This window comes from Xylocopa sonorina, chromosome 7 (assembly GCF_050948175.1).
Source record: "Xylocopa sonorina isolate GNS202 chromosome 7, iyXylSono1_principal, whole genome shotgun sequence".
Lineage (NCBI taxonomy): Eukaryota > Metazoa > Arthropoda > Insecta > Hymenoptera > Apidae > Xylocopa > Xylocopa sonorina.
Genome location: NC_135199.1, coordinates 10,363,693 through 10,383,234, shown reverse-complemented (window position 1 = coordinate 10,383,234; position 19,542 = coordinate 10,363,693). Strand labels below are relative to the sequence as shown.

General features: G+C 48.6%; 1 protein-coding gene across 15 annotated transcripts in view; it reads left to right on the top strand.

The window, feature by feature from the left end:
- Dlg1 (MAGUK family member discs large 1) overlaps window positions 1–19,542 on the top strand; it is a 430,262-nt gene that overhangs the window by 46,576 nt on the left and 364,144 nt on the right. For 14 of the 15 annotated variants that reach the window (XM_076898648.1, XM_076898641.1, XM_076898639.1 and 11 more), the window contains one exon: window positions 10,752–10,883. In XM_076898648.1, the coding sequence (XP_076754763.1) occupies window positions 10,752–10,883 (132 nt within the window). Of the gene's footprint in view, window positions 1–1,680; window positions 1,769–10,751; window positions 10,884–19,542 lie in introns of those variants that run through there. The other variant, XM_076898645.1, reaches the window with a different exon arrangement.

Sequence of the window (19,542 nt, the reverse complement as noted above, 5' to 3'; positions counted from 1 at the left end):
AGGAAGGAAACGAACAAAACAAAAACAAAAAAAAAAAAATAGAAAAAAGGCAGCGACAGAGGAAAAACGGCGACAGAGGAAAAAGGAATCGTTATAGTTGGTGCAATTAACTGGTTGACAGGGGTGTTCACCCCGCGAATCAATCGTGCGTCTGGTTCAGACGGATCAGTCACGTGTGCGTGTTTGGCATCGCGAATGCACTTGACTGCGACCATTTTCCATGCAGTTGCGTAACGTACCTCTCGGGAAAACCGCGTTAACTGCCGCTCGGATCGCGACATTGACTTTGCTTCCCACTTTTACCGTGATAGACGCGTTAGCCGTCGCGATCGAGCTCCGTTAGCTTCGCGGAAGGCTCCTGCCGCTTCGCATCGACTCGACGAGAATCGTTTGGGTTCCATCGAGCGCGTGTTTTCGACCAATAAACCGTTCCGACAGGTTATTCAACAGGACCACGCGTCATCGCACATCGTTTATCAATTTTATCGTCCAGTGATATCGCGGCTGATATTTAATGAAACTGTTTTTCATACCGACTCGTCGAATCGGAGTAAGATAATAATACCGGCGAAATTATCGGTTTGCGTGCAGAAAAGTTTGGCTAACGCGACGCGGTGTCGAATTACCGGTGTTTGGAAAATAAACGGCCACGCTGGCTCGAAAAGTTCATCCCCGGTTACGCGGATGAAAATTAAACGTGGACTCGACGCTGTATTACGCAACTGGGAACGAGGTGTGTCAGCGATGCCCCCAGCCAATATTAAAAGCTGAACTTAACAAAAAAAACTACCGAAAATCGGCTTGGCGTGTGTTTTAAAATCGCCAGGGAAGAAGAAGAAGAGCAAAGAGAACGAAAGAAACGAAATAATGAACCGGACAGATAGAATTCCATAAATAGGTTGTACCTCTGGCCGTCGTTCGATTTTTGTCAGTAAGCAACGCTGGCACCGATTTTCATTTTCAGCGTCGACCCTCGAAAATTATCCCTGGCGTCCGTGGTATCCAGGACCGCGTACGAAACTGGTTCACCGGCGTAGCAGCGCGCGGATCGCATTTTTACCCCTCCGATTCGCCGGTTACTCGAATTCCCAGCGGCGGAAACGGTCGATGGGTGCGATAAGGCGGTGGTTGTAAAAGTTCCGCCGCGGCGTCGCGATTCGGCCCTCGAATTCGCAATTAAAATCGCTCGCCGGGATTCCAGCGGCCGACAGGCAGTCGGTCACGTACTTAACCGTGTTCCTCGATGGTGATTAGAAGGGACAAGGCGTGAGAGAGCGCCAGGGGAATAAGCGAACGAATCGAAGAGCTCGAGCCTCTAGCGAGGGAGGAAAGAAGAGGAGAGGAGAAGAGAAAAAAAGGGATCTTTTTAACGAGCGGAGGATCGATCCGCGTTATTTGCGGCGCATAATAGCGAGAGGCTCGCGCGGGCTCCGTACCCCGACGAGGAGGAAGAGGATTCGATCGGCGCGCGAAGCGAACGGGGGTAGTCGCGCGTGTCCGCCGCGGACGACACCCCGCTACGTCACCGACCATGCGTTCGCGATCAGCCGCGGACGCGGTTGTTCCGGCGCCAATGAAGGATCGTCGAGTGGATCGCCGAATTGACAGAGGAGGCTCGTCCTGCTGAAGCATCGGAACCACGGCAACACTCTCGCGTACGCGATACCGCCGGCATTCGGGTGTTAATTAGCAGACATGTACGCCCACGTGCACGGCGATAACGGCATGTGCTGTTATCTGCCTACCGTGCTCTACCTCGAGCGATATCGTAAGTTCTTCACCATCGCCCCTTTTGTTGTTCGCCCCTAAAGTCTAAGTTGCCACTCTTTTCGAGCGCGAGCACGTACCGTTTTTACTTTCAGTTCCGTAGAGGTATCTGGGACAGCGCGAAGAATAACGATCGGCTGTTCGTAGGAATCTCCAGGTGCACACGCGTACTGCGAATACATCGAAACATTATCGTCGAGCGCATTGGCGATGTTTGCACGAAGAGTCATTGAAAGCATTCGCTCCGGCACTCGTGGAGAACGTTCGCGGGGAAACGATCTACGAACAGCTACGATTGCCCGCGCGCAAATTCGTTACGATACTTTACGCAAAAAAAAAAAAAGAAAAAAGTCCGACGCAATATCGCGAATCCATTGCGGGTGAAATATGCTTTCGCAGTTGAACGCAAACGATCGCGGGCCCGCTGGCGAGGTTCCTTTAAGCGGCTAGGAATATTCCACGGGCGTATTAGTTTGGTAGAATGGCGAGATTAGCGTTATTTTAAGGTGGCCGTGCGGTAAACGAGCTACGAACAGGCGGAAAGGAAGGGACGTTAACACCGGCCTCAAACTTATTTAGGGAAAAGATAGAGAAAGGTTTTGCATAATGAAGCAGTTAAACTATGGCCCCCTTTTACGCGGAGTAAACGTTATGGCCTGGTAATCGAATAAACGAGCGGTGAACCGAGCTTGTTTATGCCTCGCGCGTGTAAATTTCCGGAAATTTACTTTTTCACCGGCGAGCACGCGCGGCGAACTGATCGGTAATTTAGGCTGGCCACTTACCACTCGTTTCACGTCGTTTTATCGAGAAACCCGCGACCCCTTCCCGCTCTCGCCCCACGCTGAAAATTCAATCGGTCTCTTTTACGAACGGGTCGCAACAAATTTTCTGGAGGGTACGAGTTTCGATTGCTCTCGAGTCGCCTGGGACAAATGATCATCCGAAATTGCGTTTAATATTCGCGAGGTTTTACCGCGTCCGCGAATCTCTCATCAAAGAGCCACGAAATCAACAGCCGTCAATCTTTTGCGTTCCATCCATCGGTTTCTTTTTTCGCGCAGCTGCTGCTTCTGGCGTTTGATAAAACTTCGTCAGCCCCGTCGACGTTCGATGTTTCGCGTGTGGCACGGACCGTCGAAAGTTAATTCTTGCCAGATCATCGGGACACCTGCGTACGCGCGACGCTGCATGGAAAAAAGGAAAAGGTCGCGTCGACTGTTGGAATTGTTTCGGAATCTGTTAGCCGTTAGGAAAGAAATATACGTTTGATCGTTAAGGGCGAAGAAAGTTGGGAAACGCGCGGCAATTATACTTGCATTTCACTTGGCTTCGTTCGAAATGGGTTTCGAATGCTCCCGAAAGGGATTTAGTTTCGCGTTAACGGTTTCTCGGCCTGATTAGAATGAAATATGAAATTACGGAAGCTGAATCTCGACGCAGCGAAATGTTTACGAGAAATATTTGGAAAATCGGTCGGTGGTCCGGGGTATTTGTTTTTATAGCATTTTCAATGGCCCGACAACGAACGGGGTTGGGACGAATGGACACTGAGATTATCGCGGTTTCACGCTATGGTTGCTTCAGAGGACCGTTCGGTGGGTGGAGGATCGTTTCAGCTGTCGCGCGCAGAATGGAGATTAAATTGGCACTGTTTGTACGATCGCCTTCCGGGCCCACTTGCAACTGTTCTTTATTATCATTCGCGTATATCAGAGGGGACGCCACGTGGCGAGAATTAATTTCGAAATCAACGGAAATCGCGAGTTCTCGCAGCCGTTCCTCTTTAATCGGACGTAAACGATGGCAATTCTTTCTGGTCTCGCCAGTGACTTCAAGCTGAACGCTTTAAAGTACCGATTTTTGGAACGTCTCCAACAACTTATCTCGTTCCTGGTAAATAATATCAACCGAGCAACCTTTCCAGATGCATTTCATTTGAACGCGATCGTAACGCATCTAGCGTCGAGTTCGAACGAGATGTTTTATTAAATGCCTGCCCTTTATTAGAATGAAACGCGTTTAATATCTCGGAGAGATCCATAAAGATTACTTTTTACGACAGGGTGAACCGGGTGATTAAATATAATCACGGGCACGTCGCGCGGACGTAAGACGAACATAGATGGAATCGGAAGATGCAAATGCACTTCCTCGAGAGTATACCGATGAACAGAACAAATGACTCAGATAATAGAAGAAGAAATGTAAGAGAGCTGCGCGTAGGAGGGCGAAGGGGAGGAAAGAAAGGGAGAAAAGAAGAGCATCAAGTGAAAAAGCTGACTGGACGTCACGAATCCGTTTCCTTCCCCGACAGTAGTAACGTGTAGAACTTTACCAGGGAAACGTAAATTCCTCCTCTCTCTATGGAGAACGCGCTGGTATTCGCCTTTTTGCCTGCCTCCCAACTTTCTTCGTTCTTCATGTTCTTACTCCGTTTGTGTTCCCTTCCCGATGATTATTTTCTTTCACGATGAAAGTTACGCTAAATTGATTACGTCATTACCTAACGTCACTCGAGGTCCATTTTGGAACGGTACCAATTAGGGTTTTATGTTTAAAATAAAACAAAAAAAGTAAAGCACCAAAGCTACTCCTCAGCGTCCGACAGCGAAAATTGTTACGAAATTTCCTCCCGGTTCGTCGTGGGATTCGTTTTTAAGTATTCGAAAGGTTTTGTCGCCGTCCATGGGAAAAGTAGGCGAGAAGAAGTGGCGCGGAATATTAAGGAGGACGGAATTACCTTTTTATCTCGACTTAACGTCGACCTGTCGACCCCCAAGGAAATTTATTACCCTTAATTCTTCCGAAGCAGAGCCCTCCGATGTATTAATACCTGGCGTAGTTTGACGCACCGTGGAAAACGAACAAGAAAACCGTCCGCTCTTTATTAAAAACAGCTACTGTTGTACCTACATCGTTCGCAAGAGGAAGTTCGATTCATCGTTCTTTCATTACTTTCGAATGCTTACGAGCATCCGCTCGCTATTCCTGTCCGCTGTCTATTTACGCTTCGAAATTTCTTCCCTTTTCAATAACCAAGGAATCCCTGATCGCGTGTAATAACGCGTCAGGGGGCGAAGCAAAGCGTCGAATCAATGAAACCTAACGACGATCAGCGAACCGTGCATGGTACACGAATTTACTGTAAAACGAGTCGCGCGCAATTTTGTTTCTGCTCCCAATTTCCAATGATTTGTCGCATTTATTACCGATTTTTTCTCGCCGCGTTCTATTTCAATATTGATTGCAGAGCGCTAAAAAAAAAAAAAGCATAGTTGCGCGCGAGCCAATTATACAATAAAAATAGCGACCAATCCCGCATTGGACCATTGGAAAACATTGATTCCCCGATTCGTTTGTTCCGCCGACAAAATTTTCGGGACCCATGAAATCATTTCTTTCAACGAGCGGATACCCATTCCCATCCCGTGTGTCGTGCGAAACGAAATGTATATCGCGGGGGGGAAACAACGATTTTTCTGCGTTTCGACGCCTCCCTCGGTCACGTTCAGCCGCGTTTGTCTCACACGTAGGTGTGTTTTCGATACAGGAGGAGGAAGCGGCTGGGATCCAATTATTTGAAATTTCCATAATTCTCGAGCCGTACACCCGTGGCCCGTAAATTCGCGAAATCTGTATTCCGTTGTTCCCTTGTTTATCTTACACCTGGCAGACGCCCTGGCAGTGGCAATACGATGGCCCAGGATTAAACGTTCCCCGCGAATTTCCCTCCGCAACTTCCGAATGGATCCTCGCTGGCGAACGCTGGTCCCGCCCTTCGATTCGCGACGCCGCCATTCGAAACGAGCGCGTTCCTTTCCGATTATCCCGATTGTACCGAGTCCGTCGCCGATGATCGCGCGCCGCTCGCCTCCCAGGACTATAATTCATCCCGTCCCCGTGGCGGTGAACGACGCGTCGTTTTCCACGTTCGCGTGCTAAATTTACGACGTATTTAGGGGATGGAGTTTCTTTGCCGCGTGTACCGTACATCCGATGGGGGCCGTCATGGATCATCGGGCAAAGGGACGTTTCAGCCACTATTTCTCATAGGATTCCGAAATGACAAGCATCGTTCCATTTACCTTTTATACCTGCTTTCATAAAGCATGATAGATGCGCCAGTTTACGTGGTTTCGCGTTTGCATAAACTTAACCCGAAGAATATTCTCTGTTGGCTGGGAGCGCGCGTCGTTCGGGTACGACGAGAAACGTAAAGGATTCGTATAATTTCGGTTTACGATCGGGCGTGGTTTGTCATTCTGACAAACGCGAAACGGACGAGGGCCCCGTATAGAAATTCGCTCGTTTCCCGTTTTCGCTCGGTCATTCTGGTCTCGTAAATCCGCTAATTGATATTTCTTTGTGTGATCGGCTGTACGTAACAACTGAGTGAACATCGGGAACGTATGGGTGTTACGTGTTGTATCAATTTGTACCCGTCGTTTATTATCGAGCGTTTGTCATCGGTACGATTCTGTTTCGCGGTGCAAGGATAAAGCTGTTATTTTTCGAAGCCACACGCCGTTTCGTTAATTATCGCAATTACCGATCGCCGCTCTAGTCAGCAGGCTTCCGCCAGCCGAGCGACGGGGCGCGATTTAAAATTGGAGCTCGCATTGTTTTAAACGTTTCAGCGCGGTGATGATCGCGGGAAACGTCGTCGAGACGCGAGCGCTGTAATTCACTTCGATAATTAGCGTGGTTTAATTAGATGCACGCCTGTGAAGGAGGAGCGTCCTTTAATTATTGCGTGCGAACTGTGTCACCGGCGCACGTGCTAATGAATGACGAAAATAATAGCGCGGAGGTCGTCTTCGTCCGTCCGTTTCCGTCCCCCGTCCTCGAGTCTTTCGCCTTAAACCAGATCCTGAATTAACGTTTCAAGCGAACCCGAAATTAGGTCCTGCAATTTCCGTCCCCTGAACGTCACTTCATAAAATTCCTGCGTAATATTCGCGACGACAAATTTTCCTTGGTTCAACGCGATATTATAACCCGCGTGGAAACGTCGAATGGGACATTGCCGGGTAAAACTGCTAGCTATAATCCTTGATTAATCATTTGTTTCTAATCCGGACAGACTTTTCACGCGCGCGATCTCTGCGATAGTTGTTTGATGATTTTCAAGAGATCGTCCGAGCTAATTTGCAACGAAGAAATGGGGCGGAAAATAAATGTCCGTTTCCTTAATTTAACGTTGCTCTCCGTGTGGCTTTTATCCTTTCTGAAGAATCGCTTTCCAGCTCCTTTGATTAATAATCGTCGGCCAGCCGCTCGTATTTCCGGCTGTGTAGCTTTCTTAATTAAATCCTTTGAATTTATTCCGTCTGCCAGAGAAAGAGTTTTGAATTTTCCACCGTAAACGGAAGCGGAGGCGGAACCGGTCGCGGGACCAGGCTGCGCGGGACTTTGAACGCGCCGCGAATCCGCGTTTACACTCGCGCGTCGATGTTCGAACCGTCCGAAAGTTATGCTCGCCGACAGGGGGAAGAGGAACTCGATTAATTATCAAGGACTGCGCGTTCTAACTACTCGAGCGAAAGTACTCCTGTTTGCTCGAATCATAAAGCAGAAGACGAATGGTCGCGCTTGGCGCAGCTTCGTTGCCACGCGTTAAGGAACGACGACTCACACATCGTCCTCTTATTACCCATGAGAAATTTTCGCCTTATGGCTCAACCGGATACGCTTAACTGTACAATGGTATGCGCAGCGCGTACGCGAAATTCCCTTCGGATAAGAGACGAGGCGCCCCTGTTGCAGCATTTATACTGGTTCCTTGCCACGAAACAAATTCGAATTTTCAAAGTGTTCCGAATCTTCGGAATTATTGATCAACTTTTGCGGATACGCTGCGAAACACGCTCGTTGCACGTTCCACCGCGTCGCTATTTTTAATAGATCCATAAACCGTAATACTTTCACCGCGCGGGGTAGTAAATAATAAAAGTGAGGTTCGCGAATTCATGTACGTTCCAGGATGGTAGTTAAGCGGGCTTTTTCATGTACTAACGTCGTCGGTATCTAAATTTTACGACGTGTGGATCCATAAAGCAGCGTACGTGCTACGAAATGTGTACACGGTCTTGTAACGGGCATCCATATCCGGCCACTCTTTTTTCCCTTTCTGTTTCTCCTTTTTTTTTTTTTTCTTCTCTCGTTTACTCGGAAAGTGGTTTCGCCCCTCTCGTTTTACGGCGTAGCCCGGGACGAGGCGAAAATGGAAACGCGCGGGGAAAGGAACGCTCGTTACACGCACGTACGGCGCGAGCATTTCAGAAATCAAAGCGCCACTTTGACTTTTATCCCCGTGTGCCGATGAGCATCGACGAGCCGCTTTGATTTCCAAAGCCGTCGCGCGCGTTCTCGTAAACTTCGTCGTTTTACGGGCTCGTCGCGTCTTCGCTCGCCCCGCTTTCAATCCTAACGAACAGGCGTGCTCTCCGCTTCGTAGACGCGCACAGTTTCGGTCGCGTCGACGCCCACGGTTCGAGACAAATATTATCGTTCCGAGTGATACCGTACACCGACGTAGATTCTATTCAGTATATCCAGTCTCGCGGCCTTTTGTTCCGCGCACTTGTTAATTTCGACCGTTCCCAGCAAAGAAACGCCGGCAATTGTGCTCGAAGGAGCCGAAGGTTGCTTTCGAAATGGAGTATTTACCGGTAATTGGCCTCTTAGCATCCTCGTTCAACGGGACGGTTAATGATAATTAGCCCGTTAGAAAGATTTGCTCAGTCGGCTGGTCCCCTCGCGAGAGACAAAAGCTTCGTTAATCCTGTTAACAGCGTCTTATAATCTCGAATCACGCGTAATCGTTTAATCGTAACTCGAATTATACACTTTATCGCGTTTATAGACGCGCAACGCCTATCAGTCATAGAGTCGTCGAGTATGTTTGGGGCCTAACTCGGTAATTATCAGAGTGTCGTTACGGGAACGCTCATTAAAGACGACTTCTAATAACGACGTGACTTTCGGCGCGCCTTTTCGGCGGCGTTTAAACGTCGTGACCTGCAATTTTAATTGCCGTGCACAGCCTCGACTCCAACGGCTCAATTAACGATCTTTGAACCTTTATCAAACAACCTGTCCACGTTTCGGCGCGAGTCATTGCCTCGACAAGATTTGCGCGAACGTTATTAGATCGCGCGGAATGAGTAATCGTTCTCGAATTCGTAGTTTCGCGCGATTAATCAAGCGCCCGTGTTTCCTACGCCACGAGGAGGTCACGCGACAACGATCCATTCCTACGAGGAAAAGATCTTCGAAGTTCATTTAACTCGAATTTAGACGAGACGATATCCGTTGTTCACCGCACAGTTTGGAAGTTCGAGGGGCGGGGGTGGAACTCGTCGAAGAAGAAGGAACTCGTGAGCGGGTGGTCGCCGATGGCCAGGAAACCGAACTAAGAAGAGTCGTGAAAATTCGCGTTACCATCGACCCGGACGTTTATATCGTTTGCTCGACACGGTCCTGTGCCCGCTATCCGGCCGCATATTGTGTCACGGACAAAAGGGAGACGTCGGCCAGCTCCATCGTCCGCGAGCGAGAAACGAACGAACGTACGGGAGGGTTCAGAGCTCTGATCGATCCTTTCTGCGAGTTCAAGATTCGCCCAGCAAGTAGTACGAATCAACAAGTGCGCCGACCACTCATCGGCCATCGTCTAAGCCATCCGTACGGAAATCGTCGAGATGATCTGCAGATTTTCAACAATGCCTCCTCTAGAATCTGTTGGACTACCTTGCAACTTTGTCGCGTGTTCCACGAAGCGCTCGAAGACGATGGCCACGCTAATGATCGAATATACTTGGAAATTTTGGTTCATTGAAAAGATGAGAGATACTTTCTTTTTTTTTTTAACGCTGCGTTGGAAATGAATATCGCAGTAAAAGCGTACGCATCTTCGAGAACATTCCAGTTTTGTAACTAGAAAGGGAATAGTCCTGCAGGATTTCAGTTCGATGCTATTCTCCGATGGGTCCTCTCTATCGGTAGTTCCGCTGTTCTTTGTGAATCTGCGCTCGATGCATATGGGATTCCAAAGTAGTTCTTACGACATCGCCATCGCGTTTTTCTACTCGTGCAATAGGCGCTTCTTACTTTGCGAGCGACGCGAGAGAGAGAATGGCGAGAAAATTGCCTGCAGATGTTCATCGATTCGGTCCTCTGTTGCGACTACCTTCCATTTCCCTTCGTCTTCTTCTAATAAAAAATTATTCCGCTCCGAATCTAAATTTCTACAAAAGAGCGTACAGATGAATTCTCAGCGCAAGAATCGTCCGACGTTAAACCTCCTCTTCCTCCGTAGTTCATTTCCTTTTTTTCCTATTTTTTTTTGTTTCTTTTTTTTCCGTTCTTTTTTTTAAGCGAAGAACTTCACGTACGCGACGTCCCCGTTGCAATTTTGCGCCAGATATCAGATGCACCTGCGTGTCTAACGCGGCTTTTATTTCTTGAAATTTTATGCATGTCCTCGTTACTCGTTTCTTTGTCCGCGGTACCTCTGTACACCCCGCGAAAACAAACGCACGGTTCACATTTTAATGGATGCTACATGACATTACGTGGCGCGGCGCACGCTGTACGCGCGATACATTTATCTTATTCGAAGCATTATGGCGACAAGTTTTAAGCCGATTAAATTTATAATTTTGCAAGCGGTTTAGCGAAATTAACTTGTTTTCTATAGAACGTCAAACAATTGGAAAGCGCGCATTCAACAGCGGATTCCCATTGGGTTGCGTGATTTAATTGCATCTGTAAATAACATCGCTCCCCCTTTTACTACGTACACGTACATTCGATTTACAATCGAACACGTTTAGATACACTCGTCAGTGTAACGTTCGCGTGTTATTTATTCCTCTGTATTTTTATTTTTTGTTTTTAAACCAGTCGAATAAACATGATATCGAATCGTACGAACGAGGAAAGCGACTAAAGACCAGCGTCGTTTGTTTTTTTTGCAGAGGCTCACAGAGCTCTGGAGCTCCTCGAAGATTATCACGCGAAGCTGACGAGGCCCCAGGACAAGCAACTCCGATTGGCCATCGAGCGTGTGATACGTATCTTCAAAAGCAGACTCTTCCAGGCGTTGTTGGGTAAGCGCTCTCTCTCTCTATCGATGATCGAAGATTCTCATTAAAAACAGCTCGCGAGGCATCGGTGTCCCAGCGTTCTCGAGTGTTTGATAGTTCCGAAAATTCCACCGATTCACAGGGAGAGAGAGATTCAAAGGGATCTCGGCTCTCTGTGCTCTATCTCGTCTTATTTATCGGAACTGGCACGTTGCCCCCATCCGAGCGTTTCCCGTGTCATTATTATTCGGGGTGGATCGCTCTTACCGCGCGATTCATCCCGTTCGGATCCTTTCTCAGACGAGAGCTGGTCCGAAATTTTCACCGATGCCTTTGTGCGACCCGCGGGAAAAAAAGGGTGGCAATATCGAGCCTCCCCGTCCTTCTCTGGTTGAATCTAAAATTGGAGTGTGTCTTACTATCGCGGCGTGTTTCTCGAACGCCTCTGAATACGCCGTGTTCCTCCCTCCTTCGATCGATATCCGCGATTTTTATTAAACTTTCTAATTCGCACGAAGAGTTCAACGATGGAGGTCGGTGGTTCGCGTATCGTGTCGTTGAAACAAGGAAACGTTGGGTTCGTCCCGGTTTCCACGCGGTGGAAAGGGTCCAAGTTACTCGAGAGAATTACTTACGAACCAGATTGTCCTATTCGACCCGCTCGGTATAATGCCTCCGCATAGAGGAGATTAGTCCGTTGCATCTGCACGATTGTGCACGGTTGCACACCGATGTCCGCGTGCCGCGCTTCGCCTGTTACTGCTGATAACCCCGAGCGCACCTCGCCTCGAGAGCACCATCGGTGACGTGGACAATGGCCGCAAGATTACACGTCATATCAGCTGCGCTAAGTACTTAACGAGATTAGAATATTCCGCGGGACACCTGAAATTAGCGTCTTTCCGGTAAACTGATTCGAACACGAGGGTTCACCCGTTGATCGCGAACAAAATAGGCTGACCGCCGCTCTCGAATCACTTCTCCGGTCCGCGTCTCTAATTTCGAGTTCCTCGGGACATCTCTCAGCCGGATTATAGCTTCGCCAATTAGTTCGTTGAACGTTCGAAAGTTCCGTCGGGGTTAGCTTAGAAATTCGGCTAATAATACTGGTTCGGATCAAAGTTCCTGGTGAGACACCTTGCGAGTCGACGAATTTAAAACCAGGATACCCGATTAACCCTTTACCGCTATCGTACCGAGCAATTCCAGTTTCCCCAGTTAGTCCTGCAGACGCGGTTCCACGTAGACGATCGGAGTACGAGCGGTAGAAGCGAGATTTGTTTGGCAATTCTCTGAATTCTGCGAACGTTCCGCGCGAGTAGGCTCTAGGCGCACGCATTCCTAATTCAATTTCCAATCTCATTTCCCACCATCGGTACGAAACACTTCCGGCTCCTCCACTTTCAACCGGCACGTTTCCAGCTACTTTCGCAGGTGAATTAAAAAAACGGTGAAACAGAGAGGGAGAGAGGAGCGCGCTGATATTCTCGACGGTAATCAGGGTGTTCCGCGTACGTTCTCGATTGCTAATAACCTGGCAAGAACCCTTCATTGCCATCGCGCGTTTCGGCCAGTGTCTACGCGATAATTAATGACTCGAAGGAGATTGTTGCGCCGGTATCGTTGCCCCGTTGCTCCAGCTCGCTGGTCAATGCCCGCAAGATTACGCGTCACGTTGGCAACGCTAAGTACGTAACGAGGTTACAATTTAGACGGTTACGTGTAGCCGTCCTGTACACGCCGGCGAACTTACAGGCGAAAGTTAACAGGGGTGTGTCCAACGAAATAAACCCGTCCAGCGAAACTTACGTGACTTCCGGACTGTGTTTGCCCTTGATTAGCACCGATCGTGTCTGCCCTTCGACGTTACGCTGATTTTTAACTTCGCTTCTGCCATCGTACAAGCTTTGGCTGACTAGAATTCATAGCAATTGCGAACTGATCGCCTGGCAATGGTTCATCTGTATTTAATCAAGCCGTTTTACGAGCTACGATTCAAATAAAAAAATAGTACCAAGGGACGATTAATCTAAAGAAAAGCAGTTGAACAGTTGTTTGTGGGATGAGTGGGATCATTCAGTGCGATTGGTGGGACATTTTTTAATTAATCGTTCGACGGAAGTCACGATAATTGTCGCAGAAACAGCGCAGTTAGAGTCGCGGCTGCGGCTCAGCGAGGGGGAGGACACAGACGTCCGTGATTTAATTTTCCTCCGGAACGAACAACCGGATCTTAATTGCGTTTAACGCGCTCGCGTGTCCAAAGAATAATTCAGATAGCCGACGCTCACCTCGTAGACCCCCCTCTCGCGCCGTGTACCGTTAATTGCCACGATAATGGGGTGTCGGCGTTGTATAACCGGGCGATAACACGGTGAATTTATCAAATTGCCCCGACGAAACAAAATCCCCGTCCCGACATTCGACGCGGGCGAACGATTTCCCAACTGGATCGCGTCGAACGGGTGAGTGGTTTTCTGGGGAATTGATCAAAGGCGCGGAGAAGCTCGCGAGATCGCCTCCACTTCGGTCAGCAAACTCGAAGACAATTCGAGAGGCCGTACGACCGTGGAGGAGTTGAAATTTTCGAGTGGCCTCGAACGAGAGCACTCCATTTATCGTTCTCTCCCATACTTTTACCGGTTCCACTGGCGGAGGCTTTTCGCTCGTCATCGTCGCTATCGGATCCCTGCCTGCACGCGGATCGTCGGGAATTACGCGAATCAGGGGATTTGAAAACGGGCCGGGGAATTAAAAAGCGTTTCAGCTGGAAAAATCGAGCGGAAGAAGCGGGCCGGTGATCTCTGATTAACAAACTTCTTCGAGAAGTTATCGCGATTCTTTCCGCGACTCGAGAAATTATTTTACGGTTATACCCTGGACGACCAGCGGGCGGCTTGGCGTTTAAGAAGTTTGCGAAATCCATTAATCAATCGCCGGGACCTGGCATAATTCGCGATCGTAGCTATTCTTCGGAAAAATTGTTCGTAGAGCTCGAGAGCGCAGGAATATTCAACATTTCTGATCTCTCGCTAGCCGTGCCCAGCCACTCTGCTCGATGGAAGACTTCGAAATCCAGATTACTAGGAAGCTGTTACTTACACACAGGTGCCTGGCGGTTTCCTCGAGCTCGTGTTCCCCTTTTGTTCCTTAAATCCTCTGCGAACGGAGGATCCTTATTCCGACTGCATTGTTTGTCTTGAGCTGGCTTTTCAGACGTTCGATGGAATTTACCTCTCCGTATAAAGGCGAATAGCGCCAAGAATCCACGGAAGGATTCTCTCTGCTTAGCGAATTGCTACGAAAATTGATGCACGCCAGCTGTGTTTTTCACGCTTAACACTTTTTCAAATAGCGTCGTTGGTTCGCTTCTGGTGTTTCGAGCACGTGCGAATAAAATCGAAGGAAAAATTTGCGAATAATGTAAATTTTCTATGTCGCGTGACCTGTTGGATAAACCTCGCGCGGCACACCAACACTTCACGGGCCCAAATGCATGGTTCCGTGTAACACGAACAGTGGACAGTAGACACGATGCACTATTTTACACCTTGGCGGCGGATGCGCCGGACGTAGCGTTACAAAACACGAGCCACTGACAAATTCTCGTTGCTCTGACACGCGCGAACGCACCGGTTTCGACCAGTTTTAAATAACACGGTCCGCGTTCGATTTATTCACTATTTCGAAAAATTGTTACATATCCAGCCGCGTGACAGACTGTACGCCCGTTTCTCTTTCCGCTTTTTCGTTTTCATCTCGAAAATAACCTGTCCCTATATATTTCTTAGACAAATATTGAAACAGCACGGATACGATCTCGCGTCGCGAATTTTTCGCGATCAGAAAACTTTCGAACGATGCGATTCGAAGAGCGGCGACCTCTCGATCGTGGTAATCGTTAGGCTGGTTACAAGTCCCCGCCACTCGAAGAACCGATTAATCCTCTAATTGGAAAACGTTAATGATTCGAGCAAACCTCATTATCGCGTTCGCGACCTTTAATGGAATTGGACGCGGGAGGGTAAACGTATTTTTTCTGGGCCTGGCAAATCAGACGCGCTTTGTCAACGTCCGGGAACACTAAGCTCGTTGTCGAGGGACTGTCGAGGATCAGCTTCCTCTCGCCTCTTTGAAATTCAGGTCGGTCATCGATCGAGGGAGCGAAATTTTTTCGAACCACCGAAACTAGGGTTGCCAGCGTGGGTGGAGGCATCGAAAGAGAGAAAGCAGAGAAGAAAAGAAAGTAACGAGGCTGGCGCGAGAACGTGGTAGACGAGAGCGGATCAATTTATAAATCAATAAAAAGCACCACGGAGCGGTAATAAAAGGGGAAATAAAAGTAGCGAACAGGACCGAAATAGATGGAGAGAGAGAGAGAGAGAGAGAGAGATAGTCGGAGCTGGAACTGAACTCGGCGAAGGAAAGTAGCGATGAAAGGAGGATGGGAACAGAGAAATATTTAAGCAGCAAAACAACGACAGTGACGTTGATAAGTTTTTCGTCTTCCCCCTTTGAAGTGAACGAACAAAAGGTGAGATGGAAGCTCTTCGAGCGAGTGAAATACGCAGGATGTAACTCGTTTCGTGTAATTCCAGAGGAGAGTGAAATATCATGCTTCTATTCGACCCGGACACGTATTGTTCGCGCGTGTCTTGAAAAATCATCTTTCTCGATTAACACCGCTGATTTATTCTGAAATCCATCTAAAGATATTCTACCATTTTCTATAGTCTTCTATCCTTTCGATTGGTACTGGTCCCAAGTCTGTGCGAGATTCGTTAGAATCAGCTGATCGAGCTGATTTCCGTAGTATCGGCAGCTCCGTGCTAACGAGAGACCAGTTCGCATTAAGGGGGATCGAAGTAAAGAAGAAAAAGGGGTGAAACTAGTCGCGAGACTCGCGTCCACGTCTGGGATTATTCACGGCTCGCGTTTGTTTTAATTACGATTAATTCTTCTTGTACGGTGTCTGGCGGGTGTTTCTCGTTTTTTCTTTTTTTTTTTTTGTTTCTGGCCCAGGGCGCTTTTCCTATTCTGTGTCGCGCCGCGCGGAAAATCCGATTTATTTCGGGCGTTAGACGCGGCAGCAGTGCAGAAAATTGCAGCTTCATCTGACCGGGCGATCGTTCGCGCTCGGCCGTTGCACTCTCACGAACGACGACATTTAGGTGAACGACGGAAGATGAAAGCTGAACAGAGAGCCGGAAAAATGAGAGAAAGAAATTGACACGCGCCGATGACGCGAAACGCGTCAGCTCTCGACGGTTTTCAGTTCCAGGACTGTTCTTTTCACCTTTGCGCTCGTGGCCCCCGTCTTTCGTGCAGCCTCGACGCTGTTATCGCGTCGGGTCCGGCCATTTAATGTTGAAAACGTTCGGTAGACCCTGACAACTTTGGAGCCTTCGAGCGGCCAGTTTTTCGCATGCGTCAAGATTTATGCTTGAACTTCTCGCGATTAAAACAAAAGTGTTTCGTCCTCGAACGATGCGACGAATACACGTTTCAAGTCGCATAAACGATGGTGTGTCGTTTAAAAAAAATAACTCACCCCTGTTTGAACTGTCCGCCTTCGAACCATCTTCGTACGAAACGCGAAACAGAGGGTTGCGATCTAGGGGGTAGTTGGACGGGACTCGATTTCGATGCGAGGCCTCGAATTACATATCGAATTTACATTTAGCATACCCAGAGGCTCGCATCCTAAGGTAGTCGACGGATCAGCCGCATTGGCCTAGAAAAATTGCATTTTTCGACTACAGGTCTTTTATTATCGTATCGGGGCAGAGGCGTGGGCGGCGTCGTCGGAATTTTTGAAATCGAAACGCGATGTTGCTGCACAGCCCCGCACACTTTCGACCCCCGAGCCGTTCTTTTCTTCCATTTTCTCCAGCCAGAGATTGGAAATACCCGGTCGACGATGACTTCGGATCGATCGATCTCCCGACGCTTTTGTGGCGCGATATTGAATGAACGGTTTTTTCCTCATTCATTTCCCCGTATCTGAAAGAGGATTTCGTACGTGCTTTCGTTACTCCGCGTAAAGTGAGCGGGCTATTTCGGGGGTTATAGATTTGCTTAGTCGATAGATCGAAGTTGCTCGTTAAGAACGGGCAGGAATATTCGCCTCGAAAGAGATAATTCAGTCAGCTGAAATTTCTATTTCACAATGCTGGCCGTTTACTCAACGTTCCGGGGGATTTAGATAATCGCAGGTTTCGCTTAACAACGAGATGCGCCCGAATTTTCATTGTTTTTCCACCGTCAGCACGGCTGTTCGTAAACAAAAGGGCAGTGGACGCGCGTTGCTGGATCTTCATCGTCGATCTTAAAGCCTACTTTGTTTCGCTCGCGGTCCCCACAATGCACGGGTACATATTGCCGCGCATAAAGGGACGCGTATGTACCCTTACATAACCAACTTTTGTCCCTGGGTCCGAGAATCCATTAATTATCATCGCGGAGTGGCCTGTATTGTCACGCGCCGGGGGTGGCTTTGTTTTGCGCGCGCGAAACGCAAAGTAGCTGCTGTTCCCAAAGCCCGTGGTGGATGCGCCTCTGATTCTTAACGCGGTCTTTCCACGGCAAAGGGTTTATTGTTGCGTTCATCGCGATACCGTTTATCATACCTGGCCACGCGAAGGACGCGTGTACTCGTCGAGTCGGAAGAAAGAATCGTTCGCTTTATCGAGACGGCACGAGAGAATCGATCCTGTACGCGTGTGCGCGTCCGCGTCGAATGAGACATTTTTGGTTTCGAGTCGCCTCACTGGGAGATAAAGTTCCAGCACTTTGAAAATACACAATAAATTCGTATCGCTTGGTAACGTTCCACGACACGCGGGTACCGTAAGACGTTATACGCCCTGTGCGCCATGTATCCGGATCGTATTGATGCCGGGATACCTAAGCACTGATGTGTAGATACGTTCCCAATATCCTTATTGATATTGCATACATCGCAATATCTGAATATTACAGCGAAGTAGAGGCTCCTCTATCCGGAGGAGCCACCTACGTATACGTAATACCCCTGTATCCTAGTTACCATTCTCGAACACCCTTTATTTCGTTCCACGTCAACCACGATCGCCGTGTATTTTCATTCCAAATACGGCCACGGTTACCTGGCCACGTTAAATTTGCCCTGCTAATGGCCGTGATAAACGTTCACTCGATTCAGGGGCCGATGTTTTTCTTTCCCCGGCGACTCGAGAATTAACACTTGGAGAGGGTAACTATTATCGTGAAATAGAGCAAACCCACGGAACGATATCTCCAGTGTAAACACGGACGAAACAGTGATTCTCCTTTCGGTGCCCACCGAATTGCCCGTCGAAGGAAATTCAAGAGCTGGAGAATCCGCGTGGAATTGGCATTGGTCCTCGTCGATGACACGCCATTGCGAAGGGAGACGATGGTCCGTGTCGGCTCGCGGGACGATTTGAAATTCAAAGCGCGAGCAGCCAGTGTTGTAAGATCGTTAACCGAATACCAGTCGCCACGGTTGTTACGAGGGTGGCCAATTTCTCTCGTTTTCCCCGGGAATGGTACCCATTCGTCGCGCCGTGTCGCACACCAGAATTCGATTCGTTCTGATAAACTTGCTCGTTAGTCGTATCAACCGCGATTTTCGACCATTCACCCCTGCGAGGGGATGCCATCCTCGTTCAGCGTCCATCGCATCGAAGTAAGATCGATGCAGTTTCTGCCAAAGTAGTTGCTCTCTACGGTCGGTTAATATGGTCCTGTGTTAGCTGCGTTCGTACTCGCACTGTCACAACTGGCTTGTACAACGAAACGTAACTTGGTGGATCCTCCTTCTTTCATCCGCCTGGCCATTACTTTACCTTTTAATGCATGCAAATGAAGTTGGCGCTGATGAGGGGTTGCGAGGGAAACCACCGCGCCTGATTCCGCTGTACCGCGTAATTTGATCCCCGTTACGATGTAATTACAAAGTACAATTGAACCCCGGGGTTATTGCGTTCTCGCAAACTTCAACCGCGGATTGTTTACAGAGCAGTGTTGCGACGATCGAAACGGGGATGAAGAGTGCCACCGTTTCGATGAGAGCGCAGGCTGCTCCGCGATTAATCGCTCGTTACCTCCGAACGAGGTTGTTAAAATATTAATCGATACACACGTCCGCATCCGGGAAAGTTATCGATCGTGTCATCGCGTTCAGATTTAACGAGTGCGTCCGCTGCGAACACGATCACCAACACCGTAGCCACCGCGGATAATGCTTCACTTTTGCTGAAGAACGCTCGGCATTAATCTTGTTTCTAATTGCGCGCGCTGAATTTCATCGTTTCCCCGTACTAATAACGGGACGTGTTCTTCTTGCGCGGCGCGAGATTATGTTTTCGCGTCCGCGCGGAACGCGAAAGTTTGGCGATGGCCTGCAACCCACGGTTGGTAATCATTTACCGTGGCTTAGAAATAATTTTAACGAGCGCGGAGATCCGATTTTCGACGTAGATTTTGCGCCGAGTTGGCGGAACGTTGTTCAGCCTGGCATAAATTAATTTTCAATCTGATATTCGCTAATGGTTAGAAAACAACTTTGCCGTCAATAACGGCTTTAAAAGGGCTGCACGCTCGCCGGAATTGTTGCTAAGTAAACGCAGGGAATCGTTGCGGAGGAACGTTTTATTCGCGGAATCAGAGCCACCACGTC